This window comes from Camelina sativa, chromosome 19 (genome assembly GCF_000633955.1).
Source record: "Camelina sativa cultivar DH55 chromosome 19, Cs, whole genome shotgun sequence".
Classification (NCBI taxonomy): Eukaryota; Viridiplantae; Streptophyta; class Magnoliopsida; order Brassicales; family Brassicaceae; genus Camelina; species Camelina sativa.
This window is the reverse complement of record NC_025703.1, coordinates 15,950,692-15,965,557: the sequence shown is the minus strand read 5'-3', so window position 1 is coordinate 15,965,557 and position 14,866 is coordinate 15,950,692. Positions and strand designations below refer to the sequence as shown.

Sequence of the window (14,866 nt, the reverse complement as noted above, 5' to 3'; positions counted from 1 at the left end):
CTAACAAGTAAATACTAATTTTCGGTCTAGGTTCTCAACTACGAAACACTAATGAACTAACAAGCTATTCTCATAGAATGAAAGTCTAAAGTCTTCACACTCCGTTACTCAACTTTCGCAGGTAACGACGCATGTCAACCAGCTAGTTAAACAAGTTCGATACATTCACCAAACTTCGTAACTCAACTTACGCAGGTTACGAGCAAGGTTTCGGTATAATACTAGTTCGGAGAAGTAGGATAACACGGTTAGCGCTCCCGTTCTCTAGATCAGTGCTTGGTGATCAATCCAAGCATAAGCATTAAGATAAAGATGTCCCAAAAGAACTCTATAATAAAACCGAAAATAAGATCTAATAACCTAATTGAAGCGAACCATGAATTCCCCTTGAATCACCCCATAAAACCCAACAAATAAAACTACTCGCTCATGATGCAAAGAAACGACATTGATATTATAAAGAATAGCATCAAAAACGAATCAATAACAAAAAGGGGTTCAAAGGAAACTTCTCTATTTGTCACAAAAGTAACTTGATCCCAAAAGCAATGTAAGTATGAAAGAACTAGAAAGAGAGATTGATGGCAGATCTTCAAGCTTCAAGAGAGATGGCGAGCGAGAGAGAAAGTGCTTCTCTGGTCGTGGCTAGGTCGGCTCCAAGGGCTGTAGAAGATGCACACTTGAAACCCTAGGTCTTTAAGAGTATTTATAGGATTTTGTTTAGGGTTAGGGTTTTGTAAGGGTAGAAACGTCTTCTCGTTTTAAGTGCAGGACAAAGGGCGGCAAAGGAGACTTCTGGACCGTGTAGGAGGCTTGGACTGGGCCGTGGTGATGGTCGCTGGTCAGGCCTTAAATAAAAGCCCATCGGCTGGTTGCTTCTCTTCACGTCTGTTTATAACACGTCTCGGTATATTGGGCATAACTTCCAGATGAATGAATGGATTGACTTGATTCTACTTCAAGGAGAAATATGACTCTTCCAGATTTCCATAGACACCAAAAATGATATATTTTGAGTTCTGGAAGATCTTTAAAACCGGCCCGGACTGTAAAGCTCTGAATCATTCCTGAAACATATTTTCCTTCCCTTTTGGTCTTTTTTGCTATAAAACCTGTAAGACCTTGTTGAAACCTGACATACTTGATAATAGATTTTTTATACTTGAAATCTTATCAAACTATTCCTAAATGCATATAAAAACTATAGCTAATATGAGTAAAATAGTGATCACATGGGTGCAGCGGGTGGAACAATATTTCGAGATGGAGAGTTTTTCTGAAGAGGAGAAACTAAGAGCGGTTAGGATGTGTTTTGATGGTGAGGCTCTGACATGGTACCGCTGGGAAAGGGATCACAATCCATTCTTAGGGTGGGAACAGATGAAAGATCGAGTCTTGGAGACATTCGCCGACGACCATGTTCTGTCATTGGGAGAGAGGTTGCTACTACTCCGTCAGGATGAAACCGCGGGAAAATACTGTAAGGATTTCATCGCTTTGGCCTCCAACGCTCCAGAGGTGTCGGAGAAAGTTTTGGAGTGGACCTTTATGATCGGACTCAAACCAAAGATAAGGGCTGGGGTGAAGATGCTTGAACCTCGGGGTTTGAAGAAGATGATGAGTTTGTCCAGAAAGGTGGAGGAATGGTCCAACGAGACAGCACCGGTGGCGTCAACGGTCGGTCAAGGAAGGATGGCGACGCGTTCCGGAGGAGAGAGGTATTTCACACGAGGGGGTCAAAGTTCTAACAAGGGTCAAACGATAAGTGGAGGGGTATTATCGTCTAATACTAAAACAGGTAATACCGTGGAGAAGACAACGACATTGTTTCGTCAGGGAGGGGACATGAAACCTTCTCAGACCAAACCTAGTGAGAACCGCCGTCTGTCATATCGTCGATTGACAGACTCAGAGGCCAATGAAAGAAGGGGGAATGGACTCTGTTTCCGTTGTGATGAGCGCTTCCACGCGGGTCACCGGTGTCACCTCAAGGAACTGCAGGTGATGGTGGTCAGTGAGGAACCGGTGGAAGGGGAATATTTCTACGATGTAGAGGAGGAAGCACAGGATGTGGTGACTGGCGAAGTAGCGGAGTGTGCAGTCCTCTAACTGGGTTCTGCGGCTGGGATCTCTTCTCCACGCACTATGAAGGTTTGGGGGGGTGATTCATCACCATGGAGTTAAAATACTCATTGATAGTGGAGCATCCCACAATTTTTTGTCGTGCTCCATGATGCGGCAACTTAAATTCAACCCCAAGGTACGAAGGAGTATGGTATCAAGATGGGGATGGGAATCACTATTCATGGTACGAGGATATGTCATGGAGTAAGTTTGGTACTACCATGTTACACTGTAGTCACAAGCTTCCTGCCACTGGACTTGGGGCGTGTCGATGTCATCTTGGGCATGCAGTGGGTGGAGACGTTGGGAGAAACGAGGGTGAACTGGAAGAAACAAGTGATGAAGTTTTGGGTAGAAAACGTGTTGGTAACTGTACGAGAAGATAAAAGTCTGACTAATACCGCCATTTCTCTCAAAGCACTGTGGCAGACACTCAAACAAGAGGGGGAAGGGCTATTGGTGGAATTCAATAGGTTTCAGGGAAGGCAGGTTGAGCAGTCGATGACGTCTCCTGCAGAATTCAGATGCTTAATGGAAGAGTTTACGGGGGTGTTCAAAGAACCACAAGGACTACCACCTTCGAGGGGGAAAGAGCATGCTATCCAGCTGAAGTCAGGTGCAGAACCGGTGAATGTCTGACCATTTCGTTATCCTCATGCGCAGAAGGAGGAAATTGAGAGGCAAATCACAGCGATGTTGGAGGCAAGAATAATTCGAGAAAGTGGGAGTCCATTCTTGAGTCCAGTCCTGCTAGTTAAGAAGAAGGATGGCAGCTGGCGATTCAGTGTAGACTACAGGGCTCTCAACAAAGCAACTGCCCAGATAGTTATCCCATCCCTATGATTGACCAGTTATTGGACGAGCTACAAGGGGCGAAGATATTCTCGAAGTTGGATTTGAAGTCTGAATATCATCAAATACTGGTGAAGGCGGAAGACGTGCACAAGACGGCATTTCGATCTCACGACGGCCACTACGAGTTTCTGGTAATGCCGTTTGGTCTGACGAATGCTCCAGCCATATTCCAGTCCTTGATGAATGATGTGTTCAGACCCTTCTTGCGGAAATTTATACTGGTCTTCGTCGATGATATCCTCATCTACAGCAAGACTGTTGCTGACCATCAGGAGCATTTGCGAGTCGCTCTGCAAGTACTACAACAACACCAGCTCTTTCCAAACCACAAAAAGTGTCAGTTCGGTAGTCAGCAGATCGAGTACTTGGGGTACATAATCTCAGCAGAAGGGGTGTCAGCAGATCCAAGCAAGATTAGTGCGATGACAGAATGGGAAACGCCCACCAGTATCAAGGCGTTAAGGGGATTTTTGGGGCTTACAGGATACTGACTTGGACATCGAAACACCAAGTCATATTATCCAAGCTCCATATGTGCCAAGCGAACCAATGACTAGGACCAGGAGCAAAAGCATAGAGAAGAAGTTCAACATCTTTCTGGAGCAGCTGGAACATGAAGGACTGATCCCCCTTGATCAGTTTGAAGCCATTCGCCTAACCCCATCGGAGAGCTCCCAACTAAAGGCCGTCTTCAACGAAATACCTCCGACGATTCAGGACGATCCACGAGATGAGCCATATACTAAATTAAATCTTTCTGAGTCTAGTTTCCGGAGAACTAACGAGCGTCGAGAGAACTGCTATAAATATCCAGATATCGGCCGAACAGTAAACACATGTCCAGTAGACTCTCTAATAAGCAGTAAGGTTAAATGAGCTTTATTCACCCCCAAACTTGAAGCCCACTTAAGCACGTGTTATTTGGCACTAGAAGATATCTAGAAGGCTCTCTCACTCGTCCAGAATATCCTGAGATCGCAGAAGAATCATGTCATGAAGTCAAGATATCAAATTTGCCTTAATCGGCACCCGTGATATTCTCCTTTCTACCCAACGTCTCTTTCCTTTATTTTTCTGATTTAGTTCTGGTTTTCCTTGTTTTTCTTTGCAGGATTTATGTGTTTTTCCTTAGAATAAATTATGAACCTGGCTATATAATGCCTTGAGTGTTCTTTTTTCCTCACCTTTTGATTAATAAAATTGCTTGTTTCTGTTTCACAAAAGAAACATTTGCTCTCTTATTCATGAGTGTGTCCGAATTCTTGAGTGTTCTAAGAAGTATCAATAGACCCGGATAATGACTCATCTTTATTTTGGTTCAAGATCATTTTGTAGCCAAAGCTCATATCAGATACTATCGCAAGTTTGTTCAGAGGTATGGGGAGATTGCTCGTCCGCTTACAGAAATGCTGAGGAAGGACCAATTCGTGTGGACAGAGAAAGCTTTTGAGGCTTTCAAAAGCCTTAAGGAGGCAATGGTTTTGGTTCTGGTGTTGGCGCTACCAGACTTTACTGTGTTTGTGGTGGAGTCAGATGCATCAGGGGTAGGCTTGGGAGTGGTGTTGATGTAGAGAGAATGACCTATGGCGTATTATAATCACTCATTGTCGGATAGGCAGCGTCTCAAATCGGTCTATGAACGGGAGCTGATGGCCATAGTCCTCGCAATGCAAAAATGGAGACACTACTTGTTGGGAAGGAGGTTTGTGGTTCGAACAGATCAGAAAAGTCTCAAGTTCCTGTTGGAGCAAAGAGAGATCAATATGGACTACCAGAAATGGCTCACCAAGTTGTTGGGATTCGATTTTGACATCCACTACAAGCCCGGGATAGAGAACAAGGCAGCTGATGCCCTGTCACAGAGAGATATAGTGCCATCTTTGTTCGCTTTGTCAGTACCAGCGGCAATTCAACTGGAGAAGATATGTTATGAGGTGGATAAGGATGCAGAGTTGCAGCTGATTGTTCAGGACCTGATCAAGGATCCCACGTCCCAACCGGAATTCTCTCTTGTGAAGGGGCGCTTGTTGAGACAGGGGAGACTCGTGATACCAAAGACCTCGGTGGTTACAGGCTTAATACTGCAGGAATTCTACGACGGAAAAATGGGGGACACAGAGGGGTCCTCAAGACACAAAAGAGGATCAGTGATCTGTTTTGGTGGTCAAGAATGATGCAGGACATCAGACAGTATGTCGCGGCTTGTCAAATATGCCAAAGGTATAAATACTCAACGCTTGCTCCGAGTGTACTTCTACAGCCACTACCAATACCTTATAAGATCTGGGAGGATATATCCATGGACTTTGTGAAAGGGTTGCCCAATTCTGGAGGCTATAACTAAATTCTCGTGGTCGTGGATAGGCTAACCTAATATGCTCACTTCCTCAAGCTCAAACACCTGTTTACAGCGACTGATGTGGCCACTATATTCATTCACGAGGTCATTCGGCTACATGGTTTCCCGTGAATCATAGTGTCTGACAGAGACAAGGTGTTCACGAGTCAGTTTTGGAAAGAATTGTTCAGGTTGGCAGAAACGAAGCTGTGTTTCAGTACCGCATACCACCCTCAAACCGATGGTCAGGCCGAAGTGACCAACCGAAGCTTGGAGACTTATCTGAGGTGTTTCGCAGGAGACTAACCTCACACATGGACCAAGTACCTCACCTAGGTAGAATTTTGCTATAACACCTCGTTCCATTCAGCTTTGGCAATGACACCTTTCCAGGCAGTATACGGAAGGGAACCCCCAACAATAGTCAAACATGAGAATGGCTCTACTGCCAACGCTGATCTCGAGAAGCAGTTGCAGGAGAGGGACGCCACACTCACAATGATTAAAGGTTCCTTACACAAAGCTCAACAACAGATGAAAAGAAGGGCTGACGAGCACATAAGAGAAGTGGTGTTCGAAGTGGGAGATCAAGTTTACTTGAAAATGAGGCCCTATAGACGCCGTTCCCTAGCCAGAAGGATTAACGAGAAACTGTCAGCCTGGTTCTATGGACCTTATCGGATTGAGGCAAAAGTAGGAAGGCTAGCGTATCGCTTGAAGCTTCCTCCAGAAGCAAAGATACATCCAACGTTTTATGTGTCTCAGTTGAAGAAAGTCGTGGGAAGCCTACCAGTATCAGTTTCAATTCCCAAGCAGCTGACAGAAGATGTATTCGTCAACGCAGAACATGAAGCAGTGTTAGGAACCCGCAAGCATCCCACTTTGGGTCAGAAAGAAGTGCTCGTAGGAATGGAGAACGACCATCAAAGGATAATTTTTGCGCTTCAACCTTGAGGACAAGGTTGATGTTAAAGGGGAAGGTAATGATACGCAGGAAGCCCAGTATCCACCTATACTCTATCATTACCACACCAAGAGCAAGGCCCAAGAAGGGTCCAACAAGTGAGGAAGGATCCAGAAGTGAGGAGGTGTCCTAGTTTGACTAAAAAAAGGAAGGATCGAGATTACAGGTCACCTAATTGGAGTGAGGAATAAGCCGCTAGTATTGCATTTGGCCAAAACGGCTACTTTGTTAGGATAAGACAAGGGAGTAGTATAAAGTAACGAGGGGGTAGTACGAATAATCATCTGGGTTTTGGGTGAAGTAATTTGGGGGAGGGAGAGGATCCGTAAGTCCTCTCATTTTGTAAAATCGTTTTGTTACTAAAAAAGTATCATTCAGTATTGTCCTGTTCTTAAGATTGTTAACTCAAATTTATCAAAGAACAGCTCTAACAACAATGAAACAACAACCCTAAGAGTTTACAGAGAGAATTGGAGAAGAAAAAGATTACACAAATCAATATTTTCTGGTTAATTCTGCAAATGTTCTTCGCTTCCCCCTTACAACCTTCAGCTCCCGATTTCTCCCTCAAACAAACTTTTTCAGCCAATAAACTTCACCCACGTGTCCAGCAACTTGTTACTTTCTCACGTGCCACACATGCTCTTCTTCTCATCTCTTTTCCTGTATCAGGCAGGTGTTTCAAATCCTTTTGTCAAGGTGAGAGAAGAGACCTTCCACCGGAGTGCGGGAGTTGGTGTATAGACGCGCGTTACGTTCATGCCATATTGTGTACACGACTATGTAAATATTTTAACATGTAAATACGCCTATTATGCTCTGCTCTTTTTCTTCTTCCTCTTAACAAAACTTCCATCGTCATCTAATGACTTGACAGGGCTTTGGAAAGTGGTGAGATTGTCCACATCCACCCAACTTCTGTTCTATTCCGTGCGAAACCTGAGCTCATGCAAACCAGCAAGAAGTACATCAAGAACCTCACAAGAATTGATCCCTTATGGTTGGCTGAGTTGGCTCCTCATCATTAAAAAACGGCAGAGTGAATTTGATTTGCCCCCTTTGCTTATTTTCTAGGTAAAACACAACAATATCTCTCATCAGTTTTTGAAATTTTAACATGGAAATGGCATAGAGAGAAGATTAACATCTCTTCTTTTTGTAATCATCATTTCTCTCTCTGATGCAGATATAACTATTTCTATCCTGATGGAGGTTGAATACTTTATGTTAGGTTCAAAACAAATTTATGTTAACAAGACCGATCGAACTAACCATATTTTACAGTCTAATTGATTTGAAACAAATTTATGTTAACAAGACCGATCGAACTATTTCACAGTCTAATCGATATGAAACAAATTTATGTTAACAAGACCGATCGAACTAACCATATTTTACAGTCTGGTAGAATATATCAATATTACATTATATATGAAGACTCAAACTGAGTAGAATACGTAAACTAATTACAATGGAAAACAAGCTCAAGACTTTTGGTCTTTACGCGCTCGTACTTGAAAACGATTCAGAACATTGCAAGTCAAATCTTTATGTATCTCATATAGGTAAATTGTTTTATGCTTTTTTTTTTTTTTGTAATATACATAGTATATAAATTTTTGATTACTTCTCCGGTCAAATCTAGGAGCTAAATTGTTAAATTTTAAATTATAATGCATCTATTCACAAAGTAAGATTATCTTATATTGATAATTTTTCATCTATTAAAGAAGCAACATATTAAAATTATACTATGCTTCCTTATAATTAAATGGAAAAAAATCGATTAAAGAAGCTACATTTTATTTATATATATATATTGATAACTTTAAAAAAAAATCATAGTAATTTTAATAATAGTTTAGTTGACTAACGGGAAGTTTATACTGTATTTTTCATTCAGAACCTCCCAAGAAAAGAGAGGCACAAATAAATTAATAATCCAACGCGGTTGTTGTTAGTGGGGTTATATATATATATATGGATGGATGATTGAAAGTTTGAAACATATCCACAGCAGAAGTCGTCATGGTTTTCCGGGATGACGTTTACATATTTTGCCGAGATTCAAGTGGAACTCGCTTTTCTTCATTATTATTAGCGGCTCTACTCAGTCGGCAAATAAAAGTCTTTGAAGATATCTCCAACAGTCCCAGACAAAGTGAGCATGTTGACGTTCAAGCAATAGAAGAATCCAAGGTTTTAGTGATTGTCTTCAGTGCTACTTTAATAAAACGTCGACGGTATTGGAATTTGAAAAAGCTTGAGACGATCATAAAGGGGGAAAGAACCGCCGGACAAGTTATCATACCGGTGTTCCTTGACACAGAGCCTTGCCATGTAGTAGCCGATGAAGTCTTCGCTAGATTTAAAATTGGCAAGGAAGAGGCGGTTAGATGGGTCGATGCTGTAACCAAAATTGCTGCGCTACCTGGCCGGATGTATGCAAGGTTCCACTTCTTCTTCTTCTTCTTCTTTATCATTCATTCAAATTGTTTAAAACAACATCCATGTAATATTGATGTAAGATGTTCAGGGATGAGAGCGTTTTTGTGGGGAAGATCTTTCTCAAACTCATGAAGATTGTGAAGCCTAACAAGCCGATAGTGAAAAATAGAAGCCGGTGTTCCATTGCAATGACCTTCCTCGTCATCATCAATTTGCTCGTAGAGATTGCTTCAGTGGTTGCGGACCAGTGTTCTTCCGTTGGCAAGCCTTACTTCGCAAGACTCTCTTTAGCAATGGCAATTGTTTCTGTTGTCCTCTCCATCATTGACCTCACTTACAAAATCCGAGTCCATAAACTTTGTTTCCGTTGCAAGTGGCCTATACCTTGGTTCTACTATCCATCACGTGGCTACAACAGAATCTTCGCAAGTTTCTCGGATACGGTCTTATTGTTCTGTGGCGTTGGTCAGCTACTAGTGTCGTCGATCAATTGGTGTTTTGTCGAGAAAAAACGCCGTGAGGGTCCTATCAACGTATCAGTGACGGCACTCTTCTTTGCTATCGGTATGGTAATCTCCAAGTTCTTGGAGAAGCCGGGCAGCCATTTGAAGGACAACTGACTCTAACAAAAATGTCTTGATTGTTTTAAGAAAGAATTCTTAGATGTTACCCAAAAGTTGGTTTATTCCTTATATCTAACAATTTTCTAAAAATTGTTCAAATGTTTAGTGTTCTAGGTGTAATTACAATTTACCCTTTGGATTTAGTTTTTCGATTTTGAGTAAAAAAATAAAAAAAAATACACATCAGCAAATTAAAATACACATCATTCTCGATTTTACATGTCATTAGACAGTTTTTTTTCCAGAATGACAGTTTATTTTTTTATATATCAGAAGAGAGGGAAAGTGAACAGTTTTCACTGTTCACAAACAGCGAAAAAAAAAACTCACCGCGAAAAAAAAAACTCTCTCTCGTCGGCGAACCCTAATTCCGGCGACATTCTGTCTTTCTGTACTCTCTCGCCGTTATCTCTCGCTGTCCTCGCTCGATATCCTCTCTCGCTCTCTCTATCTCTTTGTCGTCACTGTCTTGTTCGTTTCCGTCTAAGTCGTCTCGTTTTCCAGTTCTGGTATGTCTCGAATCTTTATTTTTGAGTTTTGCGGATGATTGAGAGTTTTTATCGATAGTTTACGGCTGATTGTCGCCGTCGTTGATTTAGATATGGTGGATGATTTGTTAGATCTATTTGAATCGATGGCTGAGTTACTGTAGGCTTTATGACTGATTTATGATTGGGATATTAATGCATGTGGCTCAGTGTGTTTGATGTTGTGGCTGAGTTATTTTACGATTTACGGTTGAGTTATGGTTAACAATGTATTTGGGGCCGAGTTATCTTATGCTTTACGACTGAGTTATTTTATACTTTACGACTGAGTTATGTATTTGTGGCTGAGTTGTGGCTGAGTTATTTTATGCTTTGTGTCTGAGTTTGTTATATGTTATGGCTGATATCAGATGTCAATGGAGGTTATTTCTGAAGAACAAGCAAGGGATTACTGTAACAACCCGCTTCCACCGTATCGGCGGTACACGAGATGGTATGTACGCGGTACGTGGGATGGTACAGACACGGTACATGATCTGGTACGTACGCGGTACGTGAGGTGGCACGTACGCGGTACATAAGATGGTACGACCAGAGGGTCGATGATCGGACGAGTACCAGAGACGGTATCAAACGAGTATCAGAGACGGTATCGGACAAGTACTAGAGACGGTATTAGACGAATACCAGAGACGATATCAGACGAGTATCAGAGACGGTAGCAGACGAGTACTAGAGACGGTATCGGACGAATACCATAGACGGTATCGGATGAGTATCAGAGACGATATCGGACGAGTATCAGAGACGATATCGGACGAATATCAGAGACGATATTGGACAAATATCAGCGACGATAGCGGTACGAGAATAGTACGATAAAAGGACGGTATCAAGATGTACGTTGCACGTACGAGGGAAGAATCATGGGTCAGAAAGGACAATGGCCATGAGTTCGATAGTTGATGGGTATTCGAATGGAAAATGTGGAGTTCGAGACTACCGAAGTAGTGAACAGATGTTTGAACTGAAGGAACGGAATCCTTAGCTTCATATAGACGATGTAGGCATGTAAGTTTCAGGATGAAATGGGACATTTCAGTATTTAGTCTAAGTGACAGTCCGAGTGACAATGGGAGTGAAAGTCCTAGTGATAGTGATAGTAAGAGTGATAGTGAAGTAGAACTATCCGGACTAAGGGCCGAGGGACAAGGATGGATCGATTAGACAAAGGGCCGATGGATGGGCCGGGAACTCGGTAATCTTGCGAAGATTTAAGCTGACTCACAGGAAAGGAAACCCGAGAGAAATGGAAACTTGCGGAAAAGGCAAAGTTGGTTGGATAAGGATAGATGCGAGAAATAAGGGAAGTTAGGGGACGATAAGGCTTATCGTTTCAAGGAAATTTGAGGCGGTTTAGTCGACCCTATAAATATATAGGATAGACCCTAATCTCTCTCTCGAGAGAGCATTTGCATAAACCCATTGGCCGCCGCAAGAGAGAAAAGAAGAGACGAGTTTCCATAGAGCTTGACCTAGAAATTCCTAAGTCTAGATCGAGAAGAGAACGGTAAGCCTTCTTCCACCTTGATCCGTCAATAGTACATGGTTCATACATCGGGTGATAACGATGTCGATCTGTCCGTGTAGAGGCGGGGATCAGAATTGGGCATAGGAACCAAGAGTTTAGCACCGTAGGTCAGAACCGAAGGTGAGTGCGTGACTGTGGCCGAGTTCCATGGCTGATCTCTTCACCCGCGGTTATTTAATCTTGTTTGCTTGCTTGTCATGGTTAATGGTTAATGATTTCTATTGCAATATGAAAGGGGGTCGGTCTAAACGATTTAGGCGACTGTCCGATGTGATTTGTTTGACTTGTTTGACTTGATAGGAATATACCCTGTGTCGGATAAGATTGTTGAACTGAGCCTAGTGAGACGGGATGACCGCTCCACTAAGCAAACTTGTTTGCTTACGCCTCCTTTTATGGACGCAGGAAAGGATAGGTCTGATGACCAAGATGTTAGTGGCTGACCAGCTTGTGTGACGGAGGCAAGGGAGGAAGAGGATGGTGGCTTTGGGTAGTTTTATTTATGGTTTTATATTTCTAAGGAATTGTACTAGTACCTTAGATGGCTATTGGGAGTATTGTACCTATTGAATTATTAATGCATATTTTCAGTTAATTTCACCTGTTTTACTTAACCGTTGTTGCATAATGTTAAACGAACAAACAGAATTTAAATAGGCCCTAAGAAATTTTATTGGCCGTACGGCCATGTACAGAATTTTAGGGTCGGGGTCTTACAATTACCCCCAAGACTTTACCCGGAAGAAAAGTCTATTCTAGAGGGTAAACAAATTAATAACAATTTCAAGATGGCAAATTTCCCTGAGATTAGGGAATCAATAGGACATGATGGGTGGGATGAAACGAAAAAATTACCTATTGGAATAATTCCTAAGCTAGTTGATGGTGAATTCGTGTGGTCTGGTAAGGTTGCACATTTCCTACTATGTAACCAGTTAAGAATACATAAGAAGGAGCTTTGGTTTATCGTCGGTGGTCAACCTATCAGGTTTGGCCTTAATGAATTTGCTCATGTCACGGGGTTAAACATAGACCCAATACCTACAGAAAGGTTTGAACTTCAAGAGGAATACAAAGAGTTCTTCAAACTTTTGAACGTGCCTGGTGGGGAAGGTCCAACATTAGATGAACTCAGGGCAGGATTAAAAGTGTGTCGGGGATGGTTACCTAATCCCCGTAAATGGTTGGGGCTGTTGTGTTTTCAAGCCATTGGACTTTATGCCTTGCATCATAACTCTAGAATACCATTTAAAAATGCGAAAAGAGTTTTTGATGATGAAACCATTAAGACTTATCCATAGGGTCGGTCAGCATTTGAAACTCTTGTTGATTCTATAAAGATGTTGAAGCCTACGGGAAAGACGTACACCCTTATTGGTTTTACATCCGTGTTACAGGCTTGGGCGTATGAGTCAGTCAAATGCATTGGAGAATGATTTGAGAATGCAAAACCTGAAAATGGTAGCATACCGTTGCTTCAATGGGGTGGAAACCGTACACGTTCAATGATGGAATCGGTAATTGCTGAAGAGATCAAAGCGCTTGGTGAGGTAAGATTTATTAGTGGTTGAGTGATTGTTTAGTAATGGCTGAGTTATGATTTTGTGATGGCTGAGTTATGATTTAGTGATGGCTGAGTTATTATTTAGTGATGGCTGAGTTAGTATTTGTAATGGCTGAGTTATTATTTAGTGATGGCTGAGTTATGATTTAGTGAACAAATGTTTTCCTTTGAACTTCACCAAGATGTTCTTATACAAATGGTAAGTGCAAATTCCACGCGAAGCCAACGGATACACTTCACCAATCACTTTCCCTCTTGACTTATGTCTGTCGGAGATTATCGCAAGATCCTTTTCGTCAGGAATGGCAACTTTGAGTTGTGTAAAAAACCAACGCCAAGACTCATCATTTTCAGTGTCAACAACAGCGAAAGCTATTGGGAAAATTTGAAAGTTACCATCCTGAGCTAGGGCTGTTAGAAGCGTCCCTTTGTAACTACCATGGAGAAACGTTATGTCGACAACAACAACTTTGCGCATGAAACCAAACCCAGCAATACTCGCACCAAAAGCAATAAAAACATATTTGAATCTTCCTTCATCATCTATTTGAAGACGTATGACTGTACCCGGATTTTCCCTTCTTAACATGTATAAGTAAGAAGGCAATTCGCTAAAACTATCCTCGGGAGTTCCCTGATCGATCTGCCTTGCATTCAACAGCGTTCGATATGCCTTCCAATAACCCATTTATTGACACCAACAAATTAATAAATCATCCATAATATATATATATATATATATATATATATATATATATAACTCAGCCAATACATTCAATAAGTCAGCCGTAATATGTAAATAACTCAGCCTATACATACATATAAGTCAGCCATAATTAGTCAGCCGTGAAGAATCAAAATGTAATAACTCAGCCAAGACATTCATATAAGTCAGCCAATTTGTATTAATAATCCAGCCATAACGTAATGATATGTCAGCCATTATTATCAATAAGTCAGTTGAAACATAGTAATTACCTTCATACTAAATTGCTTACTAAAAATGATTCCGACACTTTTAGGTTTAACTTCCGGACCAAGATCACCAAGATAGTCCCTGTAAAGACCTGCCAATACATCAGTTGTTGCTTGGCGGGATCGAGTAGAACGTTCCGTCATAGAACATGTGTGTTCCGAATCGTATAAACGAACATGAAAATCCGGGTCATCCCTTTGTACAGATGCACGAACTCTCCAAAGACATCCTTCAACCCAGCACTTCAGAATCACCATTCTCGGATTTGATACTGGTATATTAAAATCAAATCCATCCCTAACCAAAATAAGTTTCACGTAATTCTTGAACTCGTTTTTGCTCCGGTATCATTGTCCTACAACAATTTTTAGCGTTGACACCTGCAACCTAATAGCCTCCGGCTTCATCTTCGATCCGTCAAAGTTATTATCTATATGAGCTCTCTTCTTAAGAGGTAGAGTCGGTGAGTCTTCCTCTTTACTCTGAGGCTCGCCCAATACAGAAAAGTTCTCATCATCAGATTACTCACCATTGGAGTCGTCGAAAACATCAAATCGGCTTGAAAATTCATCGTCTTCTTCTTCGTCAGCTGCTTCTTCGACAGCTACTTCTTCTTCTTCGTTTTCTTCGTCTTGGAGCGTACTATAATCATAACAACTGCCTTCAAATCCCCCACCGTCCACTTCGTATGTACATTCTACTTTCGAGTTACTGCTTGGCCATTTCATACTTCCTCTAGTTCCACTAGTTTTTGTAGACTCTTTAGCCGAAAACTCCACACAGAGACGTAGCTGATCGATTTTCCATAGCCCCAAAAAACATTGCAACTGTCGATCATTGGAGACAAAAACTGGTGGAGTATCATGCGCCATTAGTTTTAGTGCCTTGTTCGAGA

At 41.7% G+C, this 14,866-nt stretch overlaps 1 protein-coding gene across 3 annotated transcripts; it reads left to right on the top strand.

Moving 5' to 3' along the window:
• Positions 6,531-9,498, top strand: LOC104766480. 3 transcript variants are annotated; one of them, XM_019241313.1, is made up of 5 exons: positions 6,531-6,606; positions 6,954-7,064; positions 7,159-7,846; positions 8,185-8,731; positions 8,818-9,498. In XM_019241313.1, the coding sequence occupies exons 4-5, from the start codon at positions 8,310-8,312 to the stop codon at positions 9,347-9,349; spliced, it is 954 nt and encodes a 317-aa protein (XP_019096858.1). In that variant the 5' UTR covers positions 6,531-6,606; positions 6,954-7,064; positions 7,159-7,846; positions 8,185-8,309; the 3' UTR covers positions 9,350-9,498. The 3 variants fall into 3 exon arrangements, with proteins under 3 accessions (XP_019096858.1, XP_010488681.1, XP_010488683.1); XM_010490379.1 differs by having other exon boundaries at positions 6,581-7,064; positions 7,159-7,355; positions 7,468-7,846; XM_010490381.1 differs by having other exon boundaries at positions 6,581-7,064; positions 7,159-7,355.